We start from the raw sequence: 12,656 nt of genomic DNA on the forward strand, positions 1-12,656 counted from the left end.
TAAAAAAAAAAAAAAAAAAAAAAAAAAAAAACCTAAGCCTAACTTTTTGAGAGATTGAGACCTGTTTGGTAGAGGAGTTTGAGTAATGTTGTTTGTAATTTTTTGAAATACGTATAGGTGAAAATGTGTGTGAAAATGTGTGTAATGTTGTTTAAAAATTGAAAATGAATTGTTTAACAACTCTACCAAACAGGGCCTCAGTTTGTTTGTTATCCCACAAACTAAAATGCCCCACCAGAGCCAAACTTTTTCCTAAATTAAATATTTAGTATTCTCAAAAGAAAAGATAGTGGATTAATCCTACGTTGGAAAATGAGTGTGAGTTAAAGAAATTTAAAGTATGTGCTATATATTTAAAAGTTAGGCCCTTTTAGATATATACCACTGTAAATTTCTTTAAAACACTCTTCCCTCTCCCCATGTATGTGTTAAAAATATTTAGTATTCTCAAAAAAAAAAAAAACTCTCAAGCTTATCCTTCTCCTCAAACCACCCTTCAAACTTTTCTTATAACTTTTTATACTTTTCTTATAACTTTTTATTATATGTGAATTTTGAAAATTTAAGCATTAGATTACATTTTTTTTAATGTTTTTAACACGCATGTCAAATTTCATTCAAATCAAATGTTATTTACCATTTGATCAATAAATTTATTCTTAGGCAAGACTTAGATATAGTACTTGGATGTTTTTTTTTTTTTTTGAATTTGATATAGTACTTGGATGTTGTTCCTTAGGTTTCTCATCTTAAAATTCTGTCATGTGACTTTTTTCTAATAGAATAAAAATGTATTTTTTAGTTAAATTTCCACGTAACAAAATCTTAAAATGTGGATTTAAGAAACAATATTTAAAGTACTATATATAAGTTTTATCTTTTATTTTTTTATGCATAATTTTAGACCATAAAAAACTTTTTTAAACATTTATTAATTTTGAAAGTTTGGAAAAATAGGAAGATATACAGTAATTAGATTTTCAAAATCCATAAATCAGAATAAAGAGAAGTTTGAAAGTTTCTCTCAAAACAAACCTTTTCCCATCCTTAAATTCCATTAGGATTCTTATTCCAGCACCATTACCATTAGGCTTGTAGCAAGCAAGGTGATAACGTAAACTAGAAATCTCTAATATTAAAATAATAAAAAAAGGAGAAAACCAATAAATAGAAGAGCTCAGAGAGAGTTGCAAAAGAATCAACCCCATTAGATTAGATCCCACATTCACACACGAAAACGAAGAACGAAAGGAATTTCCCACAAACTCCGAAAAGCTCAGAAATCAACAGAACTCCACCTCCACCTACACCTAGGGTTTTCCACAATCGTCGAAGAGAGAGAGAGAGAGAGAGAGAGAGAGAGAAGATGGTTCTGACGCAGAAGCTTCACGAAGCGTTCAAAGGAACGGTGGAGAGAATCACAGGTCCTCGCATCGTCTCCGCTTTCAAAGAGAAAGGCGTTCTTAGCGTCTCCGAGTTCGTCATCGCTGGCGATAACCTCGTCTCCAAATGCCCTACCTGGTCCTGGTACTCCATTACATTCCTTCTTCGCCTTCCAAATACCTAATCAGAACCTTCAAATTTGCTAAATTTATAGCTCAATTTTACCTTTTATACAATTTTCGCTCAAATTTTAGGTCTCACAATATAGAATTTAGCTTCAAATTTTTGAAAAAAAAAATTCCATTGTTTTCGTATTTCTAATTAAAATTTGCTTTTTAGATTTTTTTTATTTTTAATTAGATTGAATTTATTTCAATGGATTTTTTGTAATGTGATTATGTCAGGGAATCAGGCGATCCAAACAAGAGGAAGTCATACTTGCCACCAGAGAAGCAGTTCTTAATTACTAGAAATGGTAAAAACTAAAACTTTACTTTGATTTTTACGTGTTTTTTTTTTTTTAAATATGATAATGTGTGATGTTTTTGGTAACAGCTACTATAATGGTTTGTTTTGGTTTGAACTCATTCATTTGACCATAATGATGACAGTAAAAAAGTAATGATACAAATACAATCTATTTTACAAATCGTTGACGTGGCGAATTCTTACTGGTTCTCATCTGTGTCCTCCGCATTGGCATTGTAAAATAGTTTGAGGTTTTTAGCATTTTCCAAAAAGTAATAAAATTGACTGATGTTTTATAAGTTTCCTTTTTTTATTGTTGATGATAATAATGGGTTTTATCAGTTCACTTTTTGGCCACTAGAAAGTGTGAAAATGAGTGTGGGGAAGGTGGGGGAACCAAAGGGGTTTTTGGATCTTATTATGTTTGTTGTTTTGCTATCCCAAAAGTCAAAAAAAAGTTAATTGGTCCCAGTTGGTGTCCAAAAAATTATATCTGAAGTTGTTTAGTTTAATCGCCCTGTATTTTTTCTGCAATCAAAAGGGCAGTAATGGTTTGTAGATTGATGATTGAAGCAAATAGAAGTAAAAATAGAAAAATAAAAGGATGAAATTACGCATATCAGCAGTGTTTTGTACAAAAAGTTGGATGTCTTTAGGAAATGTTCTGTTATGTTTTTTCATTTACTTTGGTGATTAGAGTTCGCCTTCTGTTTGTATTCATGCATTTTGATCGTGGTTACAACATTATATTCAGTAAATTCCTAATTAGCTCCACAGCCTCCGCCAATGAGTTTGTACTGAACATGCAAATCCTTCTCCCATAATTATAGGATGGAGGGTGATGGCATGGGTTCAAGACCCACTAGGTGTATGTGTGTGTAATTGAATATATTCATTACAATAGTTTTTTTTTTTTTTTTTAATGCTTTGGATTTTTTTATTGGTAGATTATTACAAAGGATAACTACATTTTGGAATTATGCAAATTACTGGGAAGCAAAACTTCTTCTCATCTTTCTCTGATTGTAATTTTTTATTGTGTAAAACGCACTCTTATATTCTTTGAATGAATAGATAAAGTAACGATAAACTGGTCACTTGTTGTTCAGTCCCTTGTCTACGAAGGGCTGCATCAGTTGAAGAGGAATATGAAGCTGCAGGTGGGGAGGTTCTTCTTGATAATGAAGACAATGACGGCTGGTTGGCAACCCATGGGAAGCCAAAGGGTATGTCCACTTGTAGCGTACATCCAAATTATAAGTCATTATTATTTATACTTACATGTCTTCTTTCCTTTCTGAAGATAAAAGCGATGAGGCTGAAAACTTGCCTTCTATGGAGACTTTAGAAATCAGCAGCAAGAACAAGACTGTAAAGTCAATACCCTCACACTTTGGGGATCAAGATGAAGAAGATATTCCTGACATGGCCGATTACGAAGAACCTGACAATATTGAAACAGATGCTGTAAGTATTTACATTTGTGTAACCTGCAATGTTTTAGTACTTAATTATGCATGCAGGCACATTTGTGAAAGATTGAAACCTCATGGTTGAACTACATGACTCCTCTTATTCTCTCTCTCTCTCTCTCTCTCTCTCTCTCTCTCTCTCTCTCTCTCTCTCGGTGGTGAATTGATGGTCTGGTGAAGTAGCTAACTTACCAGTGTTGGCAATTCAGTGGATTCATGATAATGTCAAATTTCCATGCCAGGAAAAACATCTTATAGCCATACAATCATGTGATCATTGACCATTGGGCAGTAGTTTGCAATGCTATAATACTCAATCTTACATTCACGTATGGAAGGACTAAAGTCAGCTATCAATGTATGTTGGGCATGTAAGGGTGGCAGGGTGCTATAGCTTCTTAGAATTTCATGTTCAAATTGTATTGTTAAGCTCTATACATGACCTTAAAGATTAAAGGAGATGGGGTTTTTGTTTGGCTGTCTAGTAATTCAGCAAATCACTTAGTGGTGGGAGCTCAAGGGTTGCATGATAATATTGGTGTTACTATATCTAGTAAAGTAAAACTTTAAATTTGGATGTTATAGATAGATTCTAGGTGGTGCTAATTTGTTTATCCCGGTGATTTATTTATAGTAGCATATGACAGTGGTCTTTTGGTATAGGTCCACTATTTTGAACGGCCTTTTTCTAAGTCTCTTGCATATAATAAAGTTTTTTTTTTCCCCTAAATTAGTATAATTAACCTCAATCTTGTCTTTTTGTCTTGAATGGATTTTTCTGCTTTATCAGTTTATTCTATGAACTATTGATTTATGTTGTTGTCTTGAACCTGTGTTCTTCAGGCAACACTTCCATCCACATATCTTGTTGCTGAGGAACCTGATGATGACAATATTTTACGGACTCGAACCTATGATGTCAGCATCACGTAAGATCTATTATTAATTCCTCTTTTTTTTTTTTACTAGTGTTGCTTCTCTTAAAATGGTGGAGCCCTTTGATTCTTGGAGGATAGAGCTCCCTTTTCTTTTTGGGTTCATTTCTAATATTGTGGTGACGAATTTCTTTAAGTAGCTGGGTCAGAATGTAGTATATTACTGCAATTATAAATTTGTTGTTCCTGTATAATCTTCAAACATTTATAGAAATACTACCCTTATTTGTCTAATTTTTCCGTGTTTCCAGGTATGACAAATATTATCAAACTCCTCGTGTGTGGCTTACTGGGTATGATGAGGTTCGTCTCAGTAATTACGTGTTTTTTCTTGTTTTGAGGTTCCTAAGGGTATTAAAATTTGCTTAGTTTGTTTGATTGGATGACCACTATGAGTGGTCTTTCTATCCTTGTTGGATTTTGTAGATTTGTGTACTTCTCTAAGCAAAAGTAACTTTTGCTTAGTTTCTTGTCTTCCTTAGTACACGGCCTGCGTACCACAGAAGCAGTTTGTACTATTCCTATTTTCCTTTTACCTATAAAAAAAAGGGAAATTTGCTAGTGGTTTTTGTATGATAATATCATTTGCTTCTCATACCAATAGGTGTTTAGCAAACCAAGCAGCTTGAGCTAGAATGTTGGATTAGGATTTAACAAATCCTGTTAAGGTCTTCCAGGTGAGATCCCACAAATTGAGCAGAGCTGAGCCAAGGTCAAGCCTTAGTTCAGATTGCATTAGATAAGCCAAGCGCACAAAGCTTCTAGGTCTGTCATGCTGAGCCCAAACACCTCACCTCTTGGCTCAGCTTGGCCTTATTTACTTTTTCTCATGCTATTCTAATGCACTTATCACTTCAGTTATGTTATATATTTCATATATGTCAACGAAACTTACAGATCTTTACTGATTGTGAAACTCGCAAAGAGAAAAGGAAGTGAGTTAAACACAGAGAAGATACTTGGACCAAACAAGAAGTATCTTGGAAAAATTGGCCATTGTTGTCATTGGTTGTCAAGGCTAGTATATGCATTGATGAATCTGTTCTTTATAGGCATAATGAATATTCATTAAGAAGCTAAAATAGTTCAACTACTGTCTCCACTCATTATAAGAAATTAAAACAGTGAACAAAGTCAAAGCGAATAGGAGAAAAAGAAATTCTTAAAGTTCTCCCACCGCCTTTTTCTGGGTGCTGATGTACCTTCATCATCGTGAACATGACGTAACTTTTTTTAATGAAGATATCTATTACCTATCAAAAAAAAAAAAAAAAAAAAAAAACAAACAGAAGGATGATCTCTCGGAGCTGGATACCCTAAAGGAAAGTTGACAACTAACAGCTGTTGAGCTATTAGAAAAGGATTGGATTTGAGTAGAGCTCCAAAAGACCTCTCTTTCATGGGAGATTTGTTGGAAGAAAAAATCTAGGGTTCTTCTATCTTCTATGGTTAAGAGAGGGGGACAGAAACATGAAAAATTTTCATTGTATAGCCAACTCACATGGAAGGAATAACTCCATTGCCAATCTCTTGGTAGATAAGGAACCGACTCCGGATCTAGCAGCCATCACTAATTGTATTACTCAATTCTACAACGTCTATTCAGTAAGCACGGCATTTGAAGACCCTGGTTGGATAATATAGAGTTTTCAAGGATATCAGAGGATAACGCAAATTGGTTGGACTGACCATTTGACAAAGATATTCTTCAGGTGCTTAAAAGTTATAATGGAGACAAGGCATCACTAATGCTTTTTGTTATAATTATCGAGGCTTTAAGCAGTATGATAGATAAAGCAGCAAGTGTCAGGCATGTCAAGATTTATGGTAGGTACCTCTGCAAAAAATCTGTTGATGGTGTCTCATCTTTGTGGATGACACATTGATATTCTGTGAAGCTGACCCTGAATAGCTTGTGCATTTACATCTTGTGTTTACTTGGTTTGAGGCTGTTTCTAGACTAAAGGAGAACTTAAATAAATAAGAGTTGATACCAGTGGGGGATCTTTCTACTTTGGAGGGCTTGTGGATATTTTAGGTTGTAAAAAGAAAACGTTATCTATGAAGTACTTCGGTCTTGGGGTGCTAAATTCAAGGAGAAGACAATCTAGAACCCAATCCTTGAGAAGAAAGAGAGAGTATACTAGCGGGATGGAAGCGGGTTCATTTATCTAAGAGAGGTAAAGTTACGTTAATTAAAAGTACTCACTCCAATTTGCCAACTTATTTTCTTTCTATTTTTCCTATTCCGGCTAACATTGCTAATCGTATTGAAAGTTACACGCAGTTTTTATGGAGGGGCTTAGGTGGGGAATCCAAGTTCCATTTGGTAAACTGAACTAAGATTTGTTCACCTCTTTGGAATGGGGGATTGGCTTCCAAGTATCGAAAACAATTTAACCAAGCTTTCTTAGGGAAATGGTTTTGGAGATTTCAAACTAAGACAGAGTTACTTTGGAGAAGACTGACAGAGGCGAAGTAAGGCAGTGATTGGCTTGGTGGTGTACCGAGGTGTAGGTCCTTATAGTATGGGTCTTTGGAAATCTATAAGAGCTTCACATCGTTTGCATCATATTCTGTTTGAAGTGGAAAACAGAACCAGAGTGAAGCTTTGGCATGACCTGGGGTGGGACAGTTCTTTAAAGAAGGCTTTCTAGGAATTATTTGGGATCGGTAATGGCGTCCTTTAGTGGGATTTGAATTTCTCAAGACCTGTGCAGGACTGGGAGTTGGAGCCTTTGTCAGCCTTTATGGATTTAATATATTCTAATCCTGTGAGGAGTGGGGATGATAAGCAGTCAACTAAGAGACAGGGTTATGAGGTCAAAGGGCACTGTTCTTTGGTTTCTAATAGTGACAAGCTTTTCCCCTGGAAAACCATTTGGAGATCAAAGGTGCTACCTAGAGTTGCTTTTTTTTGTGGACTGCAGCTTAGGGAAAGATTTTGACAATAGATACTGTGTGGAAGAAACCCTTGTGATTTATTGGTGTTACATGTGCAAATGTAATGGAGAAACAGTAGACCATTTACTCCTTACTATCCTATAGATACAAAATCGTGGTCTATGGTGTTCGGATTGTTTGGAGTTCAATGAATAGGCGAAAGAGAGGTGAGTTTACTAGCTTCTTGGCAAGCTCGATTTGGGCATCACCGGAATATTGTTACTTTGAAAGTCGTTCCTCATTGTTTGATGTGCATATTTGGCAGGAAATAAATGCTCAAAGCTTGAGCACTATGAACAGACCATACCTGTCCTTAAGTTGTTTTTATTTAAAGCTTTGTTTGATTGGGTGTTAGCTTTGGGTTCTTTTTCTATGTGTTCAGTATTAGATATGATTGATATTTGTGACCTATCAAAAAATAAATAAGAGAGATGATTGATATTTGTACTTTGCGAGGTTAAGTTTCATGCTCCCTTGTATACTCTGTGTACTTTAGTTTTTTTTTTTTTTTTTTTTCATCAATATATTTATTACACACAAAATGACCATCAATAGGAAAATATAGAAATAAAAGAAAGCAAATAAATATTTCACCATAAACAGTGAAGCACACGACAGCTCTTAACATCCATAACAAGAATTAAACACATTATTCAAATTCCAAAATGTCACACACACCAACAGGAAAAAACAAAATACCACTTCATCTCAGATAAAAGAAAAGTCTGAGGTAGACAATTACCTTAATATTATAGTCGTCTCTCTCAGTAATTTGCTGCAACAGATGTTGGTTTTGATTCTGCATATCATCATATGCCTGTCCAATTGACTGCAGAAAAACCAGACCAACAATTAGACCAATTTCATGATTGAATGTCATCACGTCCACATTAGATAACTAGAAACTAACCTCAATTTCAGATAAGTAGGCCTCATTTTCTTCATTTTTTGATTTTAGGACATCAGTAAGCCTAGAAATATCCCTGAAATAGCAGTAAACTTGACATTGGTAAGAACTTTACACCATTCTCATGTTCAAATAATACCAAGCTAATGCTAGAACATCGGCCTGCACAGTTAACATAGTGTAATACAGATCATCACAAGACTTAATGATTTTTTTTCTTTAAGTAATATGAAAATTTTATGACCCCAAGAGGTAACACAATTGGCTGGGACCACACCTCATGAGGCAAAAGTTCACTAGATTGAATATCATCTTTCCCCTCCCTTTGGGACCAAAACTAGATTATCAAAAATATATATATTAGGACACTTAGTAATAAAACGAAGCAATGAAGTCTTTAAGCAGAATACAAACCAGGTTCAGTTAACAAAGTCAACCCTCTGGCAATTATCTAACAATAATCTAACAGTTCAAGGATGTCTTGTGAAAAGTAAAGATCTTTTGAGAAAGTGCCAAAATCACTAGTACACTAGAAATATACCAGACAACAATTAAACAGAAGAGAACAGCAAATTAGCTTCTTAATTGAACAATTAGAAAAATCATAAGAAAAAAAAGCTAGACATAGTCATCCACTCAAAAAGTAACGTTCAAAACATAATCTTAGAGACAATAACGCAAGTCTGATGTCCAGAATTTCAAAACCTCAAATGGCCAAATATCATCTCATGCCTGAATACTCGCATTAGTTATATCTAAGAATTTTTATTAAATATTTTTTGTAATGTTTGTTGATTTGTGGTGACCCTTAAGTACATGTCCTGTGTACTGGGTGGTGCTTTTTCTAGTTTTTCAATAATATTTTTACTTATCAAAAAATTTTAATTTTTTTTTTGATAGGTAATCAGAGAAATATTATAAAAGAGAAAAAATAAAAGTACAAGTAGTTCATGATGATGAACAACAAGATTGAAGAACCAAACAGCAAAACAAAAGAAAAGGAAATCAGAAAGCTAAATTAAGGGAAAACATAAACTCTGAAAGAAAAAAATTTTAATTTTTTAAATAAATAAATAAAGCTAACATGAAAAGCTCACAATCAAATCCAATGCAACCAAAGGGGGTCTACAGTCTATTCCACACACAAAACACCAACCTTTTTCATAGAAGATATTTGAATTTTAGGGGGAAAAAAGGTTTATCCAAGTAGAAAGTTCAACAATAGCAGCAGTTTAAAAATGTTCCCACTATCATGTCAAAGTAAATTGAACCTTTTAGAAGCTTCCAACTTCTGCCTCAGCTCAGCAATATCAGCTTCTGCTGCAGCCAGCCTTTGTTGGGATATGGCCTCAGCTTCATTTGCTGTCTTCACTCGTAATTCCAAGTTGTGCTCATCAAGAGAGGATTTCAAAGTTTGAACATGAGCCCATGCCTTGTATTCCAAGTCCTTGGCTTCAATGACATCCCTGCAGATCTTATAAACTTCTAAGAAAAGTGAACACACAAACAATAACTCACATGCTAGGTATGACAATTAAGTTGAATGTGCAAAACCTAATTTAAGCAGAATGAAGTGCTTCCACCAGTTTCAAGTAAGCCTATGTGCAAAACCTAGTCTAGGAACAGCTGTACTTTTATACATTTTAAACAAAATAAAACCATCCAAACACACTCCTACGAAATTCAGGATATTCAGCGGTTGATTTTTCTTTAATTCTAACATAAAAGCAATTTTTGCAAGCACGCACACAAACACGTGTATATAAGAGGATTGCAGAAAGAGTACAAACACGCACACACAATGCATATGTATAAATCAGAAGATTGCAGAAAGAGTCCTCAGAACAGAGTCCCTGTATACTCCGTGTACTTGGGTGTCTCTTTTTTTTATATCAATAAATCTTTATTACTTATCAAAAAGAGAAGAGTCCTCAGAACAATCAAAACAGCTTTGCACAAAGTTTTAGCAAATACAGAAAATTAGAAATGTGAGCTAAAAATAACTTATCAAAAAGAAAGGTGAACTAAGAAAAACTAAGCAAGAAGAAATGTGAACTAAGAGGAAAAAAATAAATATGCAAATTCTCTAACCTTGAATCAGTGGATTCACGTCTATACATTTCTAAAATCAACTTTAACTCCAAATCACTTTCCTTCAAATCTTGGACCTGCAAAGTAGAACAGGCAAAACTCATTAAAGCCAAATCATTAGTAGACTAGATAAATCCATTTATTTATTATAAAAAAATGAACAGGTAAACCAGGAACACAAACATGGCACGCACGTGTCTATGCATTCACCAAACAGGAGAGTGCAGAGTGCATCTTTACAGAAAAGGAACATACGGAAATGGCACCAATGAAACAAATAATCAGGCATAAGATTTTATTTTCAGGATTTTAAAGCCGCACCCCCCCCCCCCGGGCGGCAGGGCCTCTTTTTTCTTTTCTTTTTTTTCAAGTAGCAAGTTACTCAAAGCTGGTAATTATAAACCATATAAATTAACTCCGAGAAAATTGTCAATCATAAGTTGTACAACATTTATATTCACAGAAATTCCACATTATATTCATACAACAGTTGGAAACGGCAATAAATACACAGGATAAGGATAAGATACAATAAGAATATAGCAAGCCAACCAATCAACCATCAAAAACCTAGGATAGCGTACAGCAAGGGTATGAATTTTTTTTTTTTTTGGGTGGTAACAGACAATAATAAATAAAATTTCTAGCTATATATTTTTTTGTAAATAAGAGGTTTATAAAATAATAACAAACATCAGAACATTCAATGGGTTCTGAAAGATTAATTAAACATATTGGGTTGTGTGCATGTGTCTTTTCAAATTTAAGCCATTTAATTGCCAGACATGTATTGGACACATGTCTGGCAGTGTGCGAGCAATATGCATGTCTGAATACAACATATGGCTCAGAGACACTCCCAAGGTTTTGAAGTAACCATGCTTCATATCCAAATACATATATTGGAAACATATCATACCACAGCTTGCAACTTCTTCATCTCAGCAACTTGGTCAGCAGATCTGGCCGATAAAGTTTCGAACTCTTTCACCTGTTTTAGACAGAGAACTTTAGGCCCTTCAACTGCATATATGAATATGACTGAATGAATAACAAAGGCCTGCCTTGCTGCCAATGAGCTCTAGTCTAGCTCAAATGATTGTAAGAGCAAGCAGGGTAAGGTCATGGGTTCAAGGCCCACTATGTGCAACCCGTTAAAAAACAAAAAAAATATACCCACCTTCCTCTCCAGAATTCCAGAAACAGATTGCACGTCAGCCCGAAGAGAATGAACATCCGAGGCAGCCTCTTTGTATTTACTTAATTCACTTTGCATAGTGCTCATTTCTTCAGGAAATGAAGAAACCAAGTTTCTAAATTCAGCAATTATTTCTTTTCTTCCTGCAATGCAAAGTATCTTCATCATAATTGCAGCAAAAAAACTATAGAGATAAAGTTACTAATGTTTAATGATCATAGAAAAGCATCAGATTTCTTAAAACCTGGTTCTCTTGATGCCTCTTCCAGCTTCGATTCAAGCCTATTTCTTTCCTCAATTTGTTTCTGTATTTCTACTCTCAAATCTGTTGCTCTAGAATCATCAATTGTAGAAGATCTTCGAAAAACATCAACCATGTCATTTTTAATGCTCAATTCTCTCTCACTCCACAAAAGGCTGTCCTTCTCAGCCTACAATTTCCAACAAAAAGGTATAGTCAGCATCAGAACGAAACCCTCATGACAAAAATGACAGATGAAGGCATAAATGAAACTACCGACCAGTTACAACCTGTAGTTTCTCATATAAGGCCTGATACTGCAAAAATTCAGATTTTGACTTTTCTATTTGATCTTTCACCAGGAGGTAAGCATTGGAAGAGGAAATACACTTCACATTCTTCAACGTGTTCTGTCATGAAATACCCCATTCAAATGACATGACTGGATTAATAATTGATCCCTTAGAAAGAAATATCTAAAGAATTATACCAACAGAATGATCAACATTATAGAAAACTGACCCGCAAACTCGATAACTGCAGTAATATTTTTATCCTTTCTTCATGAAGACTTTTTAATTCCATTAGCCGACATGAAGCTTGGTCCTGTGAAGCTCAAAGCAATTAATCTGCTTGTCTCTTCCAATTTAAGGAATTATCAAATGTTGACCTAAAAGAGAAAAAAGTTTGAGAGGAAGGAACAGAAAATTAGTCCCAAGTCAACAAATTACCATTAGTTCTTTGAGAGTTGATTCCATATCGTGCAGATCTTTTTGTTTATCTCTGACCCTATCACTGGCAACTTGCTTATTCCCTAGATTTAAGACAGGGAAAAATGCCCCTTTTGCAGCATCTCTCTGTGCTTTAAGAGATACTAAATTGCAATTACTTTCTTCCAATTCTGCAAGTGTAACCTCCAACTCCCCTTCAAAAAACCAACCAAATTGAATGTCATTCACTGACCTAAGAGCTGAAAATCATTCACCATCCCAGAACTCTTTTTTTTTTTTTTTTTAGG

General features: G+C 34.6%; 2 protein-coding genes across 2 annotated transcripts; one reads left to right on the plus strand and one right to left on the minus strand.

The window, feature by feature from the left end:
* Nucleotides 1-1,076: 1,076 nt before the first annotated feature.
* LOC112022651 (autophagy-related protein 3) lies at nucleotides 1,077-4,642 on the plus strand. Its single transcript, XM_024055302.2, has 6 exons — nucleotides 1,077-1,527; nucleotides 1,788-1,858; nucleotides 2,961-3,077; nucleotides 3,155-3,318; nucleotides 4,167-4,252; nucleotides 4,510-4,642. The coding sequence occupies exons 1-6, from the start codon at nucleotides 1,367-1,369 to the stop codon at nucleotides 4,625-4,627; spliced, it is 717 nt and encodes a 238-aa protein (XP_023911070.2). The 5' UTR covers nucleotides 1,077-1,366; the 3' UTR covers nucleotides 4,628-4,642.
* A 3,301-nt stretch (nucleotides 4,643-7,943) lies between these two features.
* On the minus strand, nucleotides 7,944-12,563 carry LOC112021453 (E3 ubiquitin-protein ligase BRE1-like 1; the record flags this gene model as incomplete). Its single annotated transcript, XM_065768272.1, is given in 10 exon segments — nucleotides 7,944-8,030; nucleotides 8,112-8,184; nucleotides 9,380-9,574; nucleotides 10,200-10,276; nucleotides 11,119-11,190; nucleotides 11,380-11,540; nucleotides 11,642-11,828; nucleotides 11,929-12,048; nucleotides 12,161-12,244; nucleotides 12,370-12,563. Coding segments are annotated over 10 exon segments (1,250 nt in total), but the record flags the coding sequence as incomplete, so codon positions are not given.
* Between the last annotated feature and the right edge of the window lie 93 nt (nucleotides 12,564-12,656).

Source organism: Quercus suber, unplaced genomic scaffold (assembly GCF_002906115.3).
Source record: "Quercus suber isolate HL8 unplaced genomic scaffold, Cork oak 2.0 scaffold_917, whole genome shotgun sequence".
In the NCBI taxonomy this organism is placed as follows: domain Eukaryota; kingdom Viridiplantae; phylum Streptophyta; class Magnoliopsida; order Fagales; family Fagaceae; genus Quercus; species Quercus suber.

What these genes read in the sequence shown, in the direction of transcription:
- LOC112022651 (XM_024055302.2), top strand. Translation starts at nt 1,367, where the DNA reads ATGGTTCTGACGCAGAAGCTTCACGAAGCGTTCAAAGGAACGGTGGAG. An exon ending in AAATGCCCTACCTGGTCCTG is followed by an intron (nt 1,528 to 1,787) that starts GTACTCCATTAC and finishes TGATTATGTCAG; the next exon opens with GGAATCAGGCGATCCAAACA. An exon ending in AACCCATGGGAAGCCAAAGG is followed by an intron (nt 3,078 to 3,154) that starts GTATGTCCACTT and finishes TCCTTTCTGAAG; the next exon opens with ATAAAAGCGATGAGGCTGAA.